Genomic DNA, 23,458 nt, shown 5'->3' with positions numbered 1-23,458 from the left:
AAATCTGTTGGACAGTCCCTTTAAGTCGTTCAGTTTTTATCAAAACCAAACTTTCTTGAAAAAAAATTGATATAAAATTTGGTTCAATAACCAGCGAATTAGCATCAGACACTTCAGAGTAATTGCCCTTTATTTTTATGAAACATGCTAAATTTTAGTTCTTTATATTTTTTTTTAAAACTGGATGCCAAGATCAATAAGCAGTACAAATTGTACTGTACAATGCACTTATAAATTATTGCCCTTTGTTTATATAAAGAATGCAAATATTTCCATGTCCATACCCTTACAAGTACAGTTTTTATCAAATAATCACCAAAATGTCTTCAAATGTTTGTTGATTTTAAAGGAGTCAAATTTGACCACAGCTAAATTGAGCCAGGAACTACAGTTATTGCTCATAGTTTAACTGTATTTACTTATTAACTTTTCAATCAATCTTTTCCACAACTAACATGTACCAAATATGGGATTAATTTTTTTATGAAAGGCATATATTTCTGTCAATGACCTTATTTCATTTTCTTTTCCAGATGACATTTCAGAGGATTATCGTTTCCAGGACGACAGCAGTGGAACAGACGACCTTGAGATTGTCGCCACTCCTGAGCAGTTTGAGAAACCAGATCTAGGTATTTTTGATATAGACATATATGCTATAGACGTTATTAAACTGTTATTCAACTGTCTAGTTTCTTTCTGTGAGATTCACTTGCCAATATTCCATCTATTTTCAATGAAAAAATATTGCTACTTATTTCCAGTTCTTAACATTTCCCTCCTTGATTTATTATGTACAGAAGGTTATTAATAATAATATCTAATGTGATATTGTGAAACACAAGTCACTTAAAGAATGTGTACACTTTGAACAATTGTTAAGTGTAATATTCAATACCCTTTTCAAGGATTTCATGCAACCATAGGAATATTTTAACATAAATTCACAAACAAAAACTGTTATGATTTTCTATACAATCAAATGGTAAAAAATACATAACTTAAAATATTGATAAGCACCTTTATACGGTTGCCTATGGGAAATAATAAAATAACATTTTCTGACGAATGTTTCCTCTTATCTGTTTTATCAGGACTTAAAATGTATGAACGGCTAAATGCATTTAATGTTTTACTTTAGATCTGCAACCAGACAAGGTCAAACAAAAGCTTTCAGAGCAAAGCTTGTTAGAAATAGATTATGAAGGGTCTTCCTTGCAGACAACACAGACAAAAGAACAAAGCAATTCAGAGAATGTGGATATTGTAAGGGCAACTCCTGCTCTTTTCACAGTTCCTATGTTCAAGACAACTTTCAGGAAACCCCTTACGGGAATCAACACTTATGAAAGCAAGAAAAATGAGAATGAAAAATCTACTCATCAAAATACCTTGAGTGATGAAAAATTGAACCATAATAAACATGAAAGAGAACCAGACAAGATGGTGCTTAGCCCTAGATGTAAGAAAAACAAGGTACAGATATCTGAGCAATCAAAGAATGGTAGAAAAGGAACAATTGCTGAGGCTGAAAGGTTATACCAAGATTTGGATGTTGTGGCAGAAACTCCACTCATAACAATTGTAAAAACTATTCCAGAGACTCCAGTAGACATAACTGAGAAAGAAAAGTGTTCAGGTGATAAGCAACAGGAGGAAAATGGTATAGATGAATTGGCAGAGGTGCATCAGGAGTCAAATGAAAATCCTATTGAAAGTGATTCTGATGTTACACAAACTCCGAGTGCTGAAAATGAGCTTCAGTGGCAAAATAATGAGCAAAAGTCTGGTAAAAATAAGCCAGGAATTGAATATTATCATGATAAAGAAAACAAAAGGGTAATTGGTGGATCATCATCCACTAGCACTTGTACTCAGAACACTGATAACAGTGAATCGCTTCTCAAGTCAACAACTTCTCCTGCCAGACTTGTTGGTCAGTCTGCTAAGAAACCAGAAGTCATAGAAAACCTTCGTAACTCTAATTGTGAGCAGACCAAACATCTGGTCAAAGAAGAAGAAATAGGTAAAATTGACAAAAGAGATGAAAAGAATTCCAAGCAGTGTGTACCTGTCAGCAGTGAAGATTCGGTTATGTCCAGTTTTGGTAGTCGTGGAAAACAGAAAAGGAAGCGAAAATGTTTCATGCTAGATGATAAAGAAGATTTATTGGATCAGGGGTCTTTGATTTTAGGCAAGGAAGCTAACTTCGAAGAATTAGAAAATGAACAAAAGTTCAAAAGACAGAGAAGTTACAACAATAGTCCTGCAGAAGCAGAACCTGAAAGCAGTGTGAAATGTGGAACAAATACTAAAAATTCTCAGGATTCTCTCAAAGGCAGTAAAACAAAAATTAAAGAAAGCAGTGTGGATATGATTGCAGACACTTGTAATTCTTACTTTACTGGATCCTTAAAAGGCCATGCTGCTTCAGTGAGACGGGAAGAAAATGTTATGAACGCTGATAAACAGCCTGATGATTATAATGAAATAATGAACATACCCGGAAGTGTGGATTCTCAAATGAGCACAGTTGATCCAAAATATATTGAACCTGATTACGAAACAATTCAGATCACTGCTCATACTTCGAAACAGAAGAAACACCAGCGAAATCATGAAATAAGCAGAGACAATTTAAATGAGCGTGAACATTCACAAGAATCAACATTTGTTGCTCAGTCAAGTAATAGCAATGTGCCAAGTTCTAACCAAGTGACACAAAGGGAAAATGTGCAAACTGATGCAAGTCAGGGCAGCAGTTGTTCAGGGATGGACAGATCACGTCATCTCAGTGGATTGCTTATGTCTCCTGACTCCAGTTTCACCTACCATGGAATACAGCCCTCTCCTGATGACATTTTCTGCCTTGATTCAGAAATGCCGAAAATTGACCAAAGCCCAAATGCAGAGTTGACTGAGAGAATTTTCCTTTCGCCCGATTCTGAAGGAAATTCAGTTTACATTGAAAAGGTGCTGGAAATAAAGAGCAGTGGACAAGAAAAGAGAAAGAAGAAAAAAGATGCACATGCTGTGAATGAAGTGATTAAATCCACAAAGGCACAAGAATGTAAATCTTGGGAAAATGGTAAAAGTGATAATAATTACCAGTTAGAGCAACGGAAGAAAGTTACCAACTGTCAAAGGCAATGTGAAGTAATCGACATGGTTGATGAAGTAAATGACATGGATGATAATCAGAATAGAGCAAGAACTCAAAAAAGTGAAGTGTTGGGCATTAAAACCTTAAAAGAAGGACATGCGCTGGATAAACTTAAGTACAAAGCCCAAAAAGATAAAATGCTTTCACCTAGTTTGCCTAAGATGAGTGTACCTGCTGAGGAGAATGTTGTGGAAGAAGTTGAATTGTTGAATTTTAGGCCTAACAGAATGAGAATGGAAGAAGAAAATATGGTGAGTCCTTCAACTCGTATTAAAAGTAATTTAATTCAAGCAAGTAAAGTTACTCCAGGGAGTAAATCTACTCCAGCGAGTAACGTATCTCCAACAAGTAATGATCTGAATAAAATAAGAACTCCAATTGGAGGAGTCTCAAAGTATAGTCCATCTGTAAGGAAAACACATATGAACAGAGTTGAAGGGCAGTTTACAAAGTTTGGGACTCTAGAACCTGAAGTTGTGGACTTTGATATGAAATCAGATGAAAAGCACAAAGACAAATCAACTACAAAGAAAGATAAATCCAAATATGTAATCTCTGAGAGCCATCATAAGTATGTTGAGACCAATGAAAAAGATAACTTTGGAACTGATTGTTTTGTTGACCAAAATGTCACTATTGTAGAAAATAAAAATTATGAAAGTCAAACTTGTGAACAAGATGACTGTATGCTGTCCCAAGATGAACTTCCAGAGCTTGATACTGTTATATTTAAAAGAAACGTTAATGAAAAAGAGTTGGCAACTAGGGTAACCAATAAAACCAAGAATGAATCTCCTCATGATATGACTCCTGGAAAGTTACAGAAAAGAAATACTGATCATTCAGTAGCTGCAAGATCCAAAGCAAACTATGGAGACAAGCTTAAAAGGGATAATAAAAGAGATGAAGAATATGTAGATAAAGTGAGTGATGAAAGTGATCTCAATTTTGATGAAGACAGTGTACAAGAAAATACTGAACGTTATGTGGCAAAGTCAAAGAAAGATCAACATACCAAAAGTGATGACAATTATTCAAGTACAAGCTCAGAGTTTAGACTTGACAGTTCTGATGAAGAAGATGACAGTGTAGAAAAGAAAGCTCTAGACACTATAGCAAAGTTCAATGAAATTAAAAAGAGCATTGAAATCACAAGTTCCTCAGATGTTATATGTTTAACTCAACCATGTGCTAGAAATGGTGTAAACAGTGAAACGAAAACCAAAAATGACAGGAAAAGTAAATTTCTTACAGATAAAAAGAGCTCTGACACTAGCAAGAAAACATTGGAATCCAGGCAGGAAGATAAAAAAGCAAATAGCTTACACTATTCCGCTAAAAAGTACTCGACCATTCTAGACAGCAGTGACAGTGAGATTGGATCTCAGCCAGTAGTGCTTGAGTCAGAATTGGAAGATGAGGATGACAACGTTGCAGGACCTGTTGGTGTCAGTGAGGGTAGGTGAAAGCAACTCTCTTTTAAGCTCACCTGTCACAAAGTGACATGGTGAGGTTATGTGACCGTGTGATGTCCGGCGTCCGTTGTGCGTGCGTGCGTGCGTGCGTGTGTGCATGTGTCCGTCAACAATTTGTTTGTGTAGACAGTAGAGGTCACAGTTTTCATCCGATCTTAATGAAATTTGGTCAGAATGTTTATCTTGTTGAAATCTGGGTTGGGATTGTATTTGGGTCATCTGGGGTCAAAAACTAGGTCACTAGGTCAAATGATAGAAAAAACTTGTGAAGACTAGAGGTCACAGTTTTCATCCAATCTTTATAAAATTTGGTCAGAATGTTTATCTTGATGAAATCTGGGTTGGGATTGTATTTGGGTCATCTAGGGTCAAAAACTAGGTCACTAGGTCAAATCATAGAAAAACCTTGTGTAGACAAAAGAGGTCATAGTTTTATCTGATCTTAATCAATGAAATATGGTCAGAATGTTTATCCTGATAATAACTGATTTTGAATCGTTACAGGGCTCCCGCTGCCGTTCGCCCGATTCGCCAATGGCGAAAATTTAGCAAATTCAGCGAATAAAATAATCGTTAAGCGAAAACGTTCGGCGAACGATTATTTCCTGACAAATGCCGTCCCAGATAATAAACTCTTTCAGCTGTAGACTGTGCTTCAGTACATCGCCATGTTATTGATCCGAAAAATTGATACGCAGTCGCCATTAACACCGGTCAGAACCGGTCATTGAGACAAAGGAAAATGACTGGTGTCAAAACAAAACAATAGTGTAATCGTACATCTTATCGGCTTAAAGAAACAATTACATCTGATTAAAGATTAAAGATTTGAGTAAAAACCATTAGCGAATTATCAACTTAGTCACACAATGAACGTAAGTAAAGAAGTTGATATTTGATTTTAATTTTGAGAAGTTCGTAATGTTTGTAATGATTAAAGGCTAAATGTGTTACAATTGTGAATGACGATAGATGAACGGGTATAAAACCCTTGACATTCTGGCGAAAGTGTCGGAAATTGGGACTGCCATTATGGCGCCCATAGGCAATAAGCGTCCTTTGGACTCTGACGAATCTAATGACACGGTCGAAAAAAAAATCTAATCTGATAATAGATCATTCAAAGATTTTTGGTTTTTGGAATTCAAGTGGTTAGACTATAATGCAAAATCAAAAACGATGTATTGCAAAATATGCATACAGTTTCAAAAATCAAATTCATTCACTTTGGGTGTAGTATGTTGAAAAAAGACAACATTTCAAAACATGAAAAATCAAAAGGTAATAAAAAAGAATGACAATCAATATTAAAATGAATATACCCGGTACATGAAATTTTTTTATATTATTAATAATATATTAAAAATAACAATAATATTTTGTAATGTTCATAATAAATGTATATTGACACTTTTCAAAATGGTTTTTTTTTTTTGAAATTTAGCATATTTAATTTTGTTTATTTCAGATCACAAAGAGGCCTCACAAGCGTAAAGTCTGAAAACATCAATGACAAATGTGCTGGCTGCAGCAATATCCAAAAGTAAAGCGGCTGTAGTGTTGGCTATGACTAATGTGTACTTTGCTGCACAACATACTCTCGCATCATCACTGGTACCAGACCTGAACAGATTGTGTGTCTTGCAGGTAAAGAAATAAATAAAACATCTTTAAAACAAATTTGATTTGTTTTAAATTGATATATAAAATTTGATTTTGTTTAAGTTTGCTACAAATATTGAGCAAAATATACTTGAAATCATAAATTATATTTTCAGGATGCAAATTTGTATTAATATATTTTCAGGGTGCATCCCAGCTCAATGACCTTCGAGTTGACAGCCACACGTCATATGAACACAGCTCCAGTGTGTCTGAATTTCAAAACTGTATGGCACACATTCTGAGGAGTGATCTTCTCCAGAAGATACAGACATCATGCAATTACAATATCATGATCGATGAGAGTACAGACATTTCAGTGAAGCAAAATTTTGTGACCTATGTGTGACTTTTGGAAACTGATGAGTTTGGAATGGCTTTGCCACATACTTACTTTTTAGGTGTGGCTGAACTTCAAAGAGCAAATGCAGAGAGCATATATGACAATGTAGTTAATTTGCTTGGTAGATATGGAATTGACATTCAACATCTCTCAGAAATTCTAATAAAATTGAAAACTTAGAGAACTTGTTGATTTTGTCCATAGACAGCCCACAAATGGAAAAGTTTGATTTCAAATGTGCTTTTCAAGATTTGGGCTGGATTGAAGTTGAGGCGGATAATGTAAATTTAGCATGTGCCTATTTTATGAACATGTGCTTGAGTTATGATGTGTGTATATCTATAAATGTTTTGTTGTACTGTTGTTGTTTTTTTGTTATGCACACATGATGTGGATTATGGCCTTCTGCTAAAATGTATGTTCAGGATATCATGTGCTCATGTAATGTAAATTTATCATATGCTTATTTTATGAACATGTGCTTGAGTTATGATGTATGTACTTCTATAAATGGTTTGTTGTAAACTGTTTATTTTTGTTATGCACACATGATGATTATAGTAACAAACATATTAAAGCTTTGTTTTGTAGTTTCTTCTTTTACACCCCTTAGCCTAGACTTACAACAGATGGTTCCTAATGCTTTGCTAAAACTTTGGCTACAGTTTCTAAAATTTGGCTACAAATAATTGCATTTGGCTAAAATGTTGGCTATAGAAATTTTTGGGCCAGGGGAGCCCTGATCGTATATGGGTCATCTGGGGTCAAAAATTAGGTCACTGGGCCAATGCCAGTAAAACCTTGTGAAGATGAAAGAGGTCACAGTTTTCATCACGTCTTAATGAAATTTTGTCAGAATGTATTAATTAATGAAATCTGGCTTGGGATTGTATATGGGCTGATAGAATTTAAGTTGATGTGGCAAGGTTAGTCAGGTGAGCGATTCAGGGCCACCATGGCTCTCTTGTTTCCTATTTTTTTTATTCTATTAAACAACAGGGGAAATGATTGCACAATTTAGGAAACAATGGAAAGACAGATTTGAAAGATAGGAAGACAAATTTGTAGAACCTGCTGATAACAGTAAGGATAGGTGAAAGCAAAATTATTTCTTTTTATTAAGAGCTTTGTTCTGCTATAATTAAGGAAACTATTGCAAGTCAGATTTGAAAATAGGAAGACAAATTTGCAGGACCTGTTGGTAACAGTGAAAGCAGGTGAAAGCAAAATATATTCAATTTATTAAGAGCTTTGTTCTGCTATTGATTATGGGGTAAATGATTGTACACTTAAGGGAAGATAAGTGAATGAAATTGAACAGTTGGCCTAAACAAAGATATTTTTCGTTCATAAGTAACCTAAACAGATGCTGCTGTTCGACAGGGTTTCCTCTGGGCTTTAAAAAGTTCAAACCCGGCTGTTCGATATATTTGATAAAATAATTTTAAACATATACTAGTATAAGGCTCATGATAGCGACATTCTTTAACCCTTTGCATGCTGGGATATTTGTAGTCTGCTAAAATGTCGTCTGCTTAATTTCTAAAAGTAGCATTTTCTTAGAATTTTTTCAAAGAATACTATCAGAATAGCAAACAGTTTGGATCCTGATGAGACGCCACATTCTTTGGCGTCTCATCTGGATCCAAACTGTTTGCAAAGGCCTTTAAAATTCGGTTCCCGCACTGAAAGGGTTAAAGTATTGGTAGTTATGTTGAAATTTATCACTGTTGAACAGATTTTTCTTTGCTTAGGACATTATTTACAATAAAGAGTGAGAACATGTATAGTTTTTCTATTGTTATTCTGGTGAACAACCTTAGTCAGTGCTTTAGGCTAAAGTTTGCCTTTCAATTTGATGTAGTCAACATAACTAATCAGTATTCAATATTCTTATATTGTTGACTTAGTTTAAAAAGAAACAGCCATGGAAGTCTTTTGAGTATGTTTTTTTTTTTTAAAGTAAAAAGACATTTAATGACACATTTGTACTTTCAGTTGATGATAAAGATGATGATGATGTTGTGGTACACAGGAAAAGAGTGAAGCGTACCATCATCAGCGACGACAGCAGTGACAATGATGGTAAGCAGGGGTTTCACTGGCCCCCAAAAAATTGTCACTACTTTTTTTGCAACATTATATGTCAGTTGATCCTGTCTTATTATTAATAACAAACATTTAATAAACTATATTAAATTAATGTCATTGACTATTATAAGTTGTATGAATGTCATAGTTAGGTGAGGAACATGAAGTCAAAAGTTGGAATAAGCTTTTTTTTATATACGATGAATTAAATTGTTGGCTCATTATGAACAAAAATAACATAAATCTTGAACTATAATGCCATCTTTTATGGAACAGCTATATAAGTTCAACCTTAGTACATATAATGCAGAAAATACTTTAATTCTCAATTATGAAGCATTTATAAGCAAAACAACAACAATACTGATTTCCCAATATAAGTCAAAAGCCGTGAATTTTCCCAATCCAAAGGGATATGGCCCCATTCCCTAAATGGTGAAAAAACACTGTTTAATATGTTTGTACATTATGGAATGTTAAGTGTTTAAAAAAAACAACAAATAAACATATAGACAACTTGTCTGTGTTGAAGAAAAAAAAATCTTTTTTTAAATACGTGTCTTATGAATATTATATGGTATTTTTCAATAACGATACAAAAAGTTATGTAGGTCATTTATGTAAATTATTGAGTGAAATAGTGACTGTGAAAAACCTGAAAATAAACTAAACTTCGAAAAAGAAAATTCTGTCTTGTTAGTAACTTGATGTCTTTATAATTTGTTAGAAACAGATCTATTGTAAAATAAATTATGCAGGTCCATTCTATATTTTCAGGACCAGACTTGATGTAAAGAAGCATGTTGCTCCAGTTATAGTTATATTGATTGGTACCTTTACTTTTAACCCTTTCAGTGCGGGAACCAAATTTTGAAGACCTTTGCAAACAGTTTGGATCCAGATGAGACGCCACAGAACGTGGCGTCTCATCAGGATCCAAACTGTTTGCTATTCTGATAGTGTTCTTTGAAAAAAATCGAAGAAAATGCTAATTTTAGAAATTCAGCAGAAGACATTTTAGCAGACGACAAATTTCCCAGCATGCAAAGGGTTAACATATGATTCCAATGCTTTTCTTACAGATGACAGCAGCAGAATGTGTAACCTTACATCATCATCTGCTTTTTCCAGTCAGAGTGAAATTTTGAATACACAGGTATAAATATTGGGCCACAATTATATTGTTTTTATGCCCCCTGATCGAATGATCGGGGGTATATTGTTTTTGGCATGCCTGTCTGTCTGTCTGTCATTGTTGTGTCTGTCTGTCATTGTATGTGTCCCAAAACTTTAACCTTGGTCATAACTTTTGCAATATTGATGATAGCAACTTGATATTTGGCATGCATGTGTATCTCATGGAGCTGCACATTTTGAGTAGTGAAAGGTCAAGGTCATCCTTTAAAGTCAAATTTAAAAAATATATATTTAAAATGGGGCGCATTAGGGAGCATTGTGTTTTTGACAAACACATCTCTTGTAATGCTTTTTGTTGGGCAGAAGACAGAACTTTTAAATGACCTAAACAGTGTTGTTGAAGTTGGAGCTTATTTATTTGACTGGATTTTATCAAAATGCTAAGGCTCGTTGAGACACTCAAGTATGTTTCCTGAGTAGAACCAGTGCTTGGTGTCATAAGCAGGGATCCCAAAAATACTCGCTGAAGGATGATCTAACCCAAGAACTCTTATTTATCATCTTATGTTCATGTTTTTGGTCAAGAAACACAGCTTGTAAAAAAAAAATAAACAATTTTTTAAAAATATATTAATAATATAAATTTTTATGCCCCTGGTAGGGTGGCATATAGCAGTTGAACTGTCCATCAGTCCGTCTGTGCGTCCCTCTAACATTGGCCATAATGTTTTCAATATTGAAGATAACAACTTGATATTTGGCATGCATGTGTATCTCATGAAGCTGCACATTTTGAGTGGTGAAAGGTCAAGGTCATCCTTAAAGGTCAAAAGTAAAAAAAAATACAATCCAAGGGAAGTAATAAGCTTGAAAAGGGAGATAATTTCTAAACCTGCCAAATGATATATTGAAATTTTATTTCAAAGCGGCGCAATAGGGGGCATTGTGTTTCTGACAAACACACCTCTTGTTTGGTAATTACATTTCCAACTACGGTAAAAACAAATAAATCATAACCATAAGGATAAAACTGCACATTGAAATAATGGTACATCATCCTTCAAGTAATATATAATGTAGAGTTGTGACATAAAGGTCTGACTTACTGGCCCCATGTGCTGAAAGGTCATTAGAAAAACACTTAAATGTAATCAATTCATATAATTCCATTTTATGACTGTTTTCAATAGCAATTTAAAAACATGATAATATTACTTAAATGTTATGTAATTTAGTCTTTAAGAAATGGATATCTTAGAACTAAACAAAGCACAAAAATAATTCAAATGATCACTTAAAGGTCAACTTTGGTGAAGATTACCTTAAGATCTGAGGGCCTTTTTCCTTATATAGAATGAGCTGTTACAATGTGTCATTCCCTCTGAACAATTATTTCAAATGGTATTGTTTTCCCTTTAATTAATCTTACCCCCCCCCCCCCCCCCCCCATTAAATTTTATTCCTGTCCTATTAATAATATTTCCCCTAAAATGCAAAAAACTATTATTTTCCCCCCAAATTAGGGTTAAGGTCTTCATCCCCAAACTGTGAACAAAGCGCAGTCTTTAAGTTTTATTATAAAGTATACATTTAAATAACATTTAAGACATTTGTGAATTTAGCTTTACCTTACATTGAATACTTTCAGGAAAGGGAGTCATTGGAGAGAGACCTAGAGAGACTAGCTAGGGAAAAGAAAGCTATAGAGGAACGTCTGAGGAAGAAATCTATGTTGAAAACACAAGGTATAGTATAACATTTGCTGCACATGATAACGTGTATTCAATGATTCAGCGAAAGACTGTTTTATTAACCAGGTTTTCCGAAGGAAAAAACTGGTTATTAGATTGGCGAATGCTGGCGGGCTGGCTGGCGGGCTGGCGGAACAAGCTTGTCCGGGCCATAACTATGTCGTTCATTGTCAGATTTAAAAATCATTTGGCACATTTGTTCACCATCATTGGACGGTGTGTCGCGCGAAATAATTACGTCGATATCTCCAAGGTCAAGGTCACACTTTGAGTTCAAAGGTCAAAATGGCCATAAATGAGCTTGTCCTGGCCATAACTATGTCATTCATTGTGAGATTTTAAAATCATTTGGCACATTTGTTCACCATCATGGTACGGTGTGTCGCACGAAAGAATCACGTCAATATCTCCAATGTCAAGGTCGCCACGACTAATAATAGATTATTTTTTTTTAAACAAACTTACAAAGGGGGTTAATTTTGTTTGTTCATTTCAAAAGTTCAGTTTGAGTTTTCTCCCTTTATCAGATTTTTTTTTCACAATGTTATCAAAAGTTCAGTTTGAGTTTTCTCCCTTTATCAGATTTTTTTTTCACAATGAAAACCTGGTTTTGTGACAATTTTGTCCCTTGTTAGCTTTGGATTTCAATTGAAGATGCAATAGTATTTGTATCAACCCACTGGTGAACTAATCTATGATTTAACACTTAAAGCCAAGAAAGAAGTGTTTACAGGTGGTTGAAAGTCCATGCTTTAATATTATTTTTCTTCAAATTATACACATTTCAGTAAAGTGATTATTAGCCAAAGTCATTTATTAACTAAAACGAAAGTATTAACAGTGGCTTTCATATCACAATAAGTTTGTTGTTTAAATGGCATCAAGATTCTATAAAGGCAAAAAAGCAGTAGCAATTAACCCTTTTTTCAGTGCGGGAACCGAATTTTAAAGGCCTTTGCAAACAGTTTGGATCCAGATGAGATGCCACAGAACGTTTCCAAACTGTTTGCTATTCTGATAGTATTCTTTGAAAAAAATAGAAGAAAATGCTAATTTTAGAAATTCTGCAGACAACATTTTAGCAGACGACAAATTTCCCAGCATGCAAAGGGTTAACTCATGTGTCCAACAGGCAGGCAAATTATACATGTCAATATAAACTTCCTTCTTTGAAACAATTTTTGACAAACCACCTTAACTTGAATTCTTTTTACCATCAACAAGTCTTTTATTAAAGGCAACACGTGGATTGCCTATACAGTTATGACAAATGTTATGACAAGGCATTAATCATTGATAGGATAAACAGTAAGGTTTTTAACATTTTAAATACTGTTTCAGTTTTCTTAACTCCAATAGTGAAGATGATCCTGTTGTGTATTTAAGCCCGTTCTGGAAAAACTGGGCTAAGTGCATATATTTATTCCATTTTGTGGATTTTTTTCTTTAAAGGAAGTCTTATCTAAACAAAAAGCCAATGAAGGCGGAAAGTGTTGTCCCTGATTAACCTGTGATTAACCTGTGCCGACTTTTCAGGCTAAACTTGGATGACATTTAATGTACATGATGCATTAAGCACGGTTTTCTCAGAACGATGTGCAATCCTGTGCACATGTAATTGTTTGCTTTTCTTGCTTTCCACAGATAAGAAAACAGCTAACATAGTGTCCTTGCAAGTTGATGACTCTGATGATGAAATGATAGATGCTGATGATTCTGACCAGGATGACGACGAAGACAGAATGGATCTCGATTTCAATCATTCCCCACCCACTGTGACTCAGCAAGATTCTTATCAACTTTCCCCACCCACTCATCTAGGTAATTTCTTAGCAAGATTCAGTTTTACATTCCCCCACCAACATTTCCGTAATGCAAGTGAAAGGTAAAAAAACAGACATTACCTGTTATACAAATCAGTAACTAATAAAAATAATAATCGTCAGTAAAATGCAAACCAGTAAGTAACCAGAAAATCATAAAAATAAAGCAGATAAATGTATCTGTCAAGGAAACCAAAATGTATTTAATCTATCACCAAAAGCAATCCATATATTTAATAAATGTTGATCCTGATAACCACACTAATAAATAATTTCTTGACAGGCCTAATTCCATCTTCTCAAATATGTGACGAGCTGTTCCACAAATCTGTGAAGGTGATCTTATGCTAGATAAAAAATCTCGGCAGCAAAATATAGCTGTCTCTTGGACAACCTTCTTTAAATAAAGATAAATTAATTATTACAGCTTTGAAAACCTGTTTTTGTGGCATTACTATATTTCCTGTATTATTATAAAGTTTATCAACCTCAGTTAACTGTTACAGCTTCACAAGATGTGCAGACTGTCCCAGATTCTGACCCCAGTCAACCATCAAGAACACCATTGCTTACCCTTGACCCAAACAGTCTGAATGCCAGGGGAGACAACCTTGCTTGTCGGAAGAGTAATCTTGGAGTTGTGGTTACTGGACTGACTGCAACCCAAATTGTAAGATTGTTTACCTTTGTGAGACTAAATGTATCATTACAGAATCAGCAGATGTCTAGGTAATTACTTGATGATCAAAGCTTTGAAACTGATTTAAGATTTGTTTACCTTTGTAAGACTTGCATTGTCTTGGTTGGCTTTAAGAAATCTCATCCTATTGCAAAATTTCATGTTTATTTAGAATGTTAGCTCATAAATTGAAAAAAAAGCCTTATTTTTATGCCCACGGTAGGGTGGCATATAGCAGTTGAACTGTCCGTCAGTCAGTATGTGTGTATGTCAGTCTGTCCGTTAACGTTGGTCATAACTTTTGCATTATTGAAAATAGAAACTTGATATTTGGCATGCGTGTGTATCTCATGGAGCTGAACATTTTGAGTGGTGAAAGGTGAAGGTCAAGGTCATCCTTCAAGGTCAAATGTCAAATATATGGCGTCTGTCTGTCCAATAACTTAAACATTGGCCATGACTTTTTCAATATTGAAGAAAGCAACTTGATATTTGGCATGCATGTGTATCTCATGAAGCTGCACATTTTGAGTGGTGGAAGGTCAAGGTCATCCTTCAAGGTCAAAGGTAAAAAAAATAAAAATATTTTTCAAAGCGGCATTCTCATGAAGCTGCACATTTTGAGTGGTGGAAGTTCAAGGTCAAGGTCATCCTTCAAGGTCAAAGGTAAAAAAAAAAAAAAATCAAAGCGGCGCAATAGGGGCATTGTGTTTCTGACGAAAACATCTCTTGTTTTATAAATAATTTACGTACATTTAAGTAGACAATTTATTAACTAAGTAGCCTATTCGAGATTATGGTAGCCATAGGCTGCTTTTGCTACTGGTAACACTAACATAGATTAGCTTAACACATATTGAAGGTGTTTAGGTAATAAGGTGATGAAAGAAGTATTACGTCATACTTTGTATGTGCTATTGCAAAAGATTGTTGTATGAAACATTAATAATTAGACCCCCGCCTCTGAGACGAAAGGTTTATCTATTGTGTCCTGTTCTGAGAAAACTGGGCATAATGCATGTGCAGAAAGTGTCGTCCCAGATTAGCCTGTGCAGTCCACACAGGCTAATCAGGGACAACACTTTCCCCTTTAACTAGATTTTCGGTAAAAAGGGACTTCCTTTAAACGGAAAATACCATTAATGCGGAAAGTGTCGTCCCTGATTAGCCTGTGCGGACTGCACAGGCTGATCTGGGACGACACTACGCACATACATTTTGCCCAATTTTCACAGAACACGACACTTTTAATCACCAAGGCTGTCTGTCGGTGTGACTTTCTGTCTGTCTATTGAAATAAACTTGTCAAACATGTTACTGTCATACATGTTTGAAGTTTTGTCCTTCTGTCTTTCCAGGGTTTTTTTTCCTTCTTTGTGACCCGCCGATCATCGGCCCTTTCCCCTTCGATTTTTTGTTCCCCTCAGCTGGTAAATTTTCCCCTAGATTTCATATTCCCCTTCAAAAAAAAAAAAAAATTTTTTTTTTTTTTTTTTTTTTTTAACCTATAAATATATAAGTTAACCTGATCCAGTGTAGAAAAAAGAAAAATATTGCATAATTAAATTTTCTGTTTCCTGGAATTTGTTTTAAAAACAGTAAAATATGCTTAATTGATTATTTAAGACTTTCCTTATTTTCCCCAAAATCCGGCGTTTCGTGTGATTTTTTCCCCCAAATTCTGGCGTTTCGCGCGATCTTTTTCCCCTCAAAAAAGGCCAGGGCCCTTTCCCCAAAATCAGGTAAAAACCCCTGCTTTCTGCTGTTCATAGACAGTAACTCGTGCTCAGGTACCTTTCAACATTCATGTGCATTTCCCTTTGATAGGAAGTTGTGCATGGTTCGTGTGTCCTGGAACTCAGGTGAGCGTTTAGTGGCCATCATGGCCCTCTTGCTCCTTATGATTTAAAGTTGTGCATAGTGCATGTGTCTTTGAATTCAGGTAGGCGCTTAAGGGCCATCATGTCCAGTTTGTTCAATGTAATATGAGCTTTGCTACTGATGAAAATACTGAAAACAGGGCTCGATGCATGTTCTTAAAGTGTTTTCCATGATTAGCCTGTACAGGCTACACAGGCTAATCAGGTGCAACTCTTTTCAACTAAAATGGATTTTCATTTATAAGAGACTTCCTGTAAACCAATAGTCTTAGAGGACGCTTTAACCCTTTCAGTGCGGGAACCGAATTTTGAAGGCCTTTGCAAACAGTTTGGATCCAGATGAGACGCCACAGAACATGGCGTCTCATCAGGATCCAAACTGTTTGCTATCCTGATATTATTCTTTGAAAAAAATCGAAGAAAATGCTAATTTTAGAAATTCAGCAGACAACATTTTAGCAGACAACAAATTTCCCAGCATGCAAAGGGTTAAGCAGTTTCCCCAGAGCGAGGTCCATGTGAAGTTCTTATTTTCTTTCATAGAAAGAGACCAGGAAGCTGGCCAGTCAGATGGACGTGAAGTTCTTCACTAAATTCAACAACACAGTTCTTATTTTCTTTCATAGAAAGAAACCAGGAAGCTGGCCAGTCAGATGGATGTGAAGTTCTTCACTAAATTCAACAACACAGTTCTTATTTTCTTTCATAGAAAGAGACCAGGAAGCTGGCCAGTCAGATGGACGTGAAGTTCTTCACTAAATTCAACAACACAGTTCTTATTTTCTTTCATAGAAAGAGACCAGGAAGCTGGCCAGTCAGATGTACGTGAAGTTCTTCACTAAATTCAACAACACAGTTCTTCTTTTCTTTCATAGAAAGAGACCTGGAAGCTGGCCAGTCAGATGGATGTTAAGTTTTTCACTAAATTCAACAACACAGTTCTTATTTTCTTTCATCGAAAGAGACCAGGAAGCTGGCCAGTCAGATGGACGTGAAGTTCTTCACTAAATTCAACAACACAGTTCTTCTTTTCTTTCATAGAAAGAGACCAGGAAGCTGGCCAGTCAGATGGACGTGAAGTTCTTCACTAAATTCAACAATACAGTTCTTATTTTCTTTCATAGAAAGAGACCAGGAAGCTGGCCAGTCAGATGGACGTGAAGTTCTTCACTAAATTCAACAACACAGTTCTTATTTTCTTTCATAGAAAGAGACCAAGAAGCTGGCCAGTCAGATGGACGTAAAGTTCTTCACTAAATTCAACAACACGGTTACTCACGTTGTAGTCAAGCCAGGTAATTGTTTCAATTGAATAACTGCCATGGTGAAAATGTAGTTTTGATGAAAAGAATTCAATCTGATTATTTAATATCATTTTTAGCTCGGCTGTTTTCGGAGAAAACCCGAGGTATTGTCATAGCCAGCTCGTCTGCCGTCTGCGTCATGCTAAAACCTTAACATTGGCTCTAAAATCAAAGTGCTTCCACCTACAACCTTGAAACTTTTAATGTAGCTGCACCTTGATGAGTTAATGCCACACCCATTTTTGGGTCATTAGGTCAAAGGTCAAGGTCACTGTAACCTCCAAAAAAAATATTTTTTTTACTGAACCCGCAGCCAGGCGTTGGCACCCGCTATGTGGTGCTCTTGTCAGACATTGTGTTAACCTTTTCCCTCATAAGAAACAAAGTGAAAATGGTTTTTGCAACCAGCATCAAACCTGAACAGATTGCGAGTTACCAGAACAGCCTGCGAGTTGCTGTTGCTGTTCGCTGCTCATCAGTATCTTAGGGTTGGAAATGAAGCATTTAAAACTTGAATCTAGTTAGAAAGGTCTTTAACTAAATTCAACTTTCTAAAGGACTACAAATGCGTCAAAATACGTATCTACTGGGTGAAGGGTTAACAGAAATACCTCCTGCAACAGGGCAGAATGGTATTCTACATTCTCCATGGAAGTCTGTTGGTGAGTCTGTAGGTTTTACTTCTCTGTCCCACACTTTTTATAAGGACAACATTTAAAATTTCAGACATTGTTTTAATTACATGAAGTTGTGTATGTTCATGTTGTATTATTCTATTTTTAAAATTACCAAACCTGATGTTTCTTTTTATGCCCCTGGATCGAAAGATCGGGGGTATATTGTTTTTGGTCTGTCTGTCCGTCATTCATTGTGTGTGTCCCAAAACTTTAACCTTGGTTAAAGTTTTAAAATAACTTTTGCATTATTGAAGATAGCAACTTGATACATGGCATGCATGTGTATCTCATGGAGCTGCACATTTTGAGTGGTGAAAGGTCAAGGTCATCCTTCAAGGTCAAAGGTCACATAAATGGCTTCAAAGCGGCACATAAGGGGGCATTGTGTTTCTGACAAACACATCTCTTGTTCAACTTAGAATTTCTATAGCATGTACATATTATGATATTTTACATTTTATGGCTACAGATTATTCATAAATTTTAGAAGCCATATGAAATTGTAGCAAATAAGACCCTTTTTAGCTCATCTATTTTTTGAAAAAAAATTATGAGCTATTGTCATCACCTTGGCGTCGGCGTCGGCGTTGGCGTTTGCGTCGGCGTCCGGTTAAGTTTTGCGTTTAGGTCCACTTTTCTCAGAAAGTATCAATGCTATTGCATTCAAACTTGGTACACTTACTTACTATCATGAGGGGACTGGGCAGGCAAAGTTAGATAACTCTGGCGTGCATTTTGACAGAATTATGTGCTCTTTTTATACTTAAAAAATTGAAAATTTTGGTTAAGTTTTGCGTTTAGTTCCATTTTTCTCAGAAAGTATCAATGCTATTGCATTCAAACTTGGTACACTTTCTTACTATCATGAGGGGACTGGGCAGGCAAAGTTAGATAACTCTGGCATGCATTTTGACACAATTATGTGCCCTTTTTATACTTAGAAAATTGACAATTTTGGTTAAGTTTTGTGTTTAGGTCCATTTTATTCCTTAAGCATCAAAGCTATTGCTTTCATACTTGCAACACTGACTAACTATCATAAGGGGACTGTGCAGGCAAAGTATTGTAACTCTGACTGGCATTTTGACAGAATTATGTGCCCTTTTTATACTTAGAAAATTGAAAATTTGATTAAGTTTTGTGTTTAGGTCCACTTTATTCCTACAGTATCAAAGCTATTGCTTTCATACTTGCAAGATTTATGAACTATCATAAGGGGACCGTGCAGGCAAAGTTATGTAACTCTGACTGGCATTTGGACGGAATTATGGGCCCTTTATACTTAGAAAATTGAAAATTTGGTTAAGATTTATGTTTTGGTCCACTTTACCCCTAAAGTATCATAGATATTGCTTTCATACTTGGAACACTCACAAACTATCATAAGGGTACAGTAAAAGGACAAGTTGCATAACTCTGGTTGTCATTGTTACGGAATTATGGCCCTTTTTTGACTTAGTAACTTTTAATATATGGTTAAATTTTGTGTTTCGATCCACTTTACTTCTTAAGTATCAAGGCTATTGCTTTCAAACTTCAAATACTTACATGCTATCATGAGGTTACTGTACCTGGCAACTTGAATTTTACTTTGACCTTTGAATGACCTTGACTCTCAAGGTCAAATTATTAATTTGCGAAAATTGCCATACCTTCTTTATTTATGCATTAGATTTGATTGATACTTGATGTGAACTGACTCTTCCCTGACCATTTACCATAGACTTCCACCCAACATCCATCCCCCGTGCCCTCCCCCCGCCCTTCCCCCCCGCCCCCCTTATTTTTTTTTTTTTTTATTTTTTTTTTTAAGATCATCTCACAAATGACCACCACACCCTCACACTATACCCCCCCACCCCCTCCCCACCCCCCCCCCCCCAATTTTTTTTTTTTTTTTTTTTTTTTTTTAAGATCATCTCAAAATTACACCACCACCCACTTACACTATAACTCCCCCCCTCCTCCCTATTTTTTTTTTAAAACTGTTATGTTTGAAATAAAGTCCAACAATAGCACCCAAACCCCCCCCCCCCCCCCCCCCCCCCCCCCCCCCCCCCCCCCCCCCCCCCCCCCCCCCCCCCCCCCCCCCCCCGCCCCCCGATTTTTTTTTTTTTATTTTTTTTTTCCGCTTTTTTGGAAGATAATGTAATAAATGTCCACAACCCCACACTATACACCCCTCTTCACTCCACTCCTCCCTCCTTTGTGATTGAAAATGAGAGTCCCTTCACCTTTAAAAAGAAAATAGATGAGCGGTCTGCACCCGCAAGGCGGTGCTCTTGTTTCAACTGGTAATGCTTAGGTTGAACGAAAGATGTCCTGCAAAAAAACAGCGTGTTGCTCCTTTTTGGTGTCCTCCATGCCTGCCCCTTAAGGCAATACAATACAATTGTGAGAAAAACAATTTTGTTTTAGAAGCAATAGCAGCCTGCATGGCTCTTTCAGGGACGACACTTTAAGCTTTCATATGATTTTTAGCTCATCTATTTTTTGAAAAAAAATTATGAGCTATTGTCATCACCTTGGCGTCGGCGTCTGCGTCGGCGTCTGCGTCGGCGTCGGCGTCCGGTTAAGTTTTGCGTTTAGGTCCACTTTTCTCAGAAAGTATCAATGCTATTGCATTCAAACTTGGTACACTTACTTACTATCATGAGGGGACTGGGCAGGCAAAGTTAGATAACTCTGGCGTGCATTTTGACTGAATTATGTGCCCTTTTTATACTTAGAAAATTGAAAATTTTGGTTAAGTTTTGCGTTTAGGTCCACTTTTTTCAGAAAGTATCAATGCTATTGCATTCAAACTTGGTACACTTACTTACTATCATGAGGGGACTGGGCAGGCAAAGTTAGATAACTCTGGCGTGCATTTTGACAGAATTATGTGCCCTTTTTATACTTAGAAAATTGAAAATTTTGGTTAAGTTTTGTGTTAAGGTCCATTTTATTCCTTAAGTATCAAAGCTATTGCTTTCATACTTGCAACACTTACTAACTACCGTAAGGGGACTGTGCAGGCAAAGTTATGTAACTCTGACTGGCATTTGGACGGAATTATGGGCCCTTTATACTTAGAAAATTGAAAGTTTGGATAAGTTTTGTGTTTTGGTCCACTTTACCCCTAAAGTATCATAGATATTGCTTTCATACTTGGAACACTCGCAAACTATCATAAGGGTACAGTAAAAGGACAAGTTGCATAACTCTGGATGTCATTTTTACGGAATTATGGCCCTTTTTTGACTTAGTAACTTTGAATATATGGTTAAATTTTGTGTTTCGATCCACTTTACTTCTTAAGTATCAAGGCTATTGCTTTCAAACTTCAAATACTTTCATGCTATCATGAGGTTACTCTACCTGGCAAGTTGAATTTTACCTTGACCTTTGAATGACCTTGACTCTCAAGGTCAAATTATTAAATTTCTCTAAAATTGCCATAACTTCTTTATTTATGATTAGATTTGATTGATACTTTGACAAAACTACTCTTACCTGACATACCACCATAGACTCCACCCAAACCATCGCCCGTGCCCCCCCCCCCCCACCCCCCCCCCCCCCTATTTTTTTTTTATTTTTTTTTTAAGATCATCTCACAAATGACCCACAACACCCTCACACTATACCCCCCCCCCCACCCCACCCCTCCCCAATTTTTTTTTAAACGGATAAAAAAACAAAAACTATTTATTTTGATTATTTTATGTTTGAAATAACCGTCCAACCATCGCACCCAAGAATCCCTCCCCCCCCACCCCCCACCCTCCCCCCTTTTTTTTTTTAAGATCATCTCACAATTAACCACCACAACCCTCACAACCTATACCCCCCCACCTCACCCCCCCCCCCCCCAATTTTTTTATGAGACTGTTAAAAAAACACAAATATTTATTTTTATTATTTTATGTTTGAAAATACCGTCCAACCATCGCACCCAGGATATCCCCTCCCCCCCCCCCCCCCCCCCCCCCCCCCGATTTTTTTTTCCTTTTTTTTGCATTTTTGGAAGAAAATGTAATAAATGTCCACACCCCCACACAATGCACCGCTCTTCACTCCACCCCTCCCTCCTTTGTGATTGAAAATGAGAGTCCCTTCACCTTTAAAAAGAAAATAGATGAGCGGTCTGCACCCGCAAGGCGGTGCTCTTGTTTTGTTTTAAGGTAGTCTCTTTATAGCCAAAATCCAGTTTTATGCGGAAAGTGTTGTCCCTAATTACCCTGTGAAGACTCCACGGACTACTAGTAATCTAAGACAGCACTCCACGCACATGCATTAAGCCCTGTTTTCCCAGACCGAGGCTTAACTGTATATTTTCAGTGGATGATGATGATCGACTGTGTGAGAGAACTTTAAAGTTTTTCCATGGTATCGCCCACAAATGCTGGATTGTCAGCTTTTTCTGGGTAGCAGACTCCTTGCAACTTGGACGCCTACTGCACGAGGTATGTTCAAGTTTTAGGTACAACTACATAAGAGACTCGCGCTGGATAAATGGGGCTTATTGCATGTGTGTGAAGTGTCTTCCAAGATTAGCCTGTGCAGTCTGCACAGGCTAATCAGTTTTGACACTTTCCCCTTGTATGGTATTTTTGGTTTTAAGGAAGTCTCTAAGCCCAAATTCAGTTAAAATGAAAAGTGTTGTGTCTGCAGTCCGCACAGGCTAATCTGGGACTACTCTGTATGCACATGCATTAAGCCCTGTTTTTCCAGACTAAGGCTCATATGGTTGTCCACTATGCCAATTAAAAAGACTGGGCTAGACAGTTAGTCCCGGTACCATAGTGAACAGGTTTTCTTTCCCTGTGCAGTGAATTAAGTTTTAATAGGTGATAAATTACAACTTTTTTCATGTGTGTGTAAATAATGCATTCTTATTGCATAATCTGCCTATATGACCTGTTTTTCATACATACATAACACCAATTAAACTACTATGTTAGCTTATGAACTGTTTAATAACAAAAAAACTACATAAAAATGTTTAAAATAATCTGGACAGTTCCCTGTTAATCCCCTTAGAGCTTTTGCTTATAAAAGAGCCTTGCTTTGGGAAAATGAGGCTTAATGCATCTGCAAAATAGTATCGTCCCAGCTTAGCTTGTGAAGTTTGCACAATTTCATCAGGGACAACACTTTCTTTCTAAATTGGATTTTGGTTAAGAAGAGACTTCCTTTGAACCCAAAATAGAATATAAACAAGACAACACTTTACAAACAAGCATTTAGCCCAGTTTTTCCAAAACAAGGCTCAATTGTTTATAAATGCTAGGGCCCATACGAGATCCAGGGTGACACAGCACTTGGTCGTCTGCATAGCGGGCCCAGGAAATCAAGGGAGTCCAAGAAACGCCTCTTTGAAAATATCAACTTCATGCTTATTGGAGAAAACAGCAGCCTATCAAAAGGTACAACATGTTAATACTCACTTATTTTAACACCTTTTGCTCTAAAGAAATTGTCAAATTTT

The 23,458-nt window shown here is 36.3% G+C and overlaps 1 protein-coding gene across 1 annotated transcript in view; it reads left to right on the top strand.

Annotated features, from left to right (window-relative positions):
• Positions 1-23,458, top strand: part of LOC127870084 (uncharacterized) — a 49,493-nt gene that overhangs the window by 15,312 nt on the left and 10,723 nt on the right. Inside the window, exons 7-16 of the mRNA XM_052412744.1 lie at positions 534-632; positions 1,142-4,621; positions 8,642-8,728; positions 9,817-9,890; positions 11,520-11,616; positions 13,267-13,443; positions 13,952-14,115; positions 17,212-17,299; positions 22,309-22,433; positions 23,261-23,396. Of these exons, the coding sequence (XP_052268704.1) occupies positions 534-632; positions 1,142-4,621; positions 8,642-8,728; positions 9,817-9,890; positions 11,520-11,616; positions 13,267-13,443; positions 13,952-14,115; positions 17,212-17,299; positions 22,309-22,433; positions 23,261-23,396 (4,527 nt within the window). The remainder of the gene's footprint in view (positions 1-533; positions 633-1,141; positions 4,622-8,641; positions 8,729-9,816; positions 9,891-11,519; positions 11,617-13,266; positions 13,444-13,951; positions 14,116-17,211; positions 17,300-22,308; positions 22,434-23,260; positions 23,397-23,458) is intronic.

The sequence above is a fragment of the Dreissena polymorpha genome, chromosome 2, assembly GCF_020536995.1.
Source record: "Dreissena polymorpha isolate Duluth1 chromosome 2, UMN_Dpol_1.0, whole genome shotgun sequence".
In the NCBI taxonomy this organism is placed as follows: domain Eukaryota; kingdom Metazoa; phylum Mollusca; class Bivalvia; order Myida; family Dreissenidae; genus Dreissena; species Dreissena polymorpha.
The sequence above is the reverse complement of the archived record's forward strand: the minus strand, read 5'-3'. Positions and strand labels throughout refer to the sequence as shown.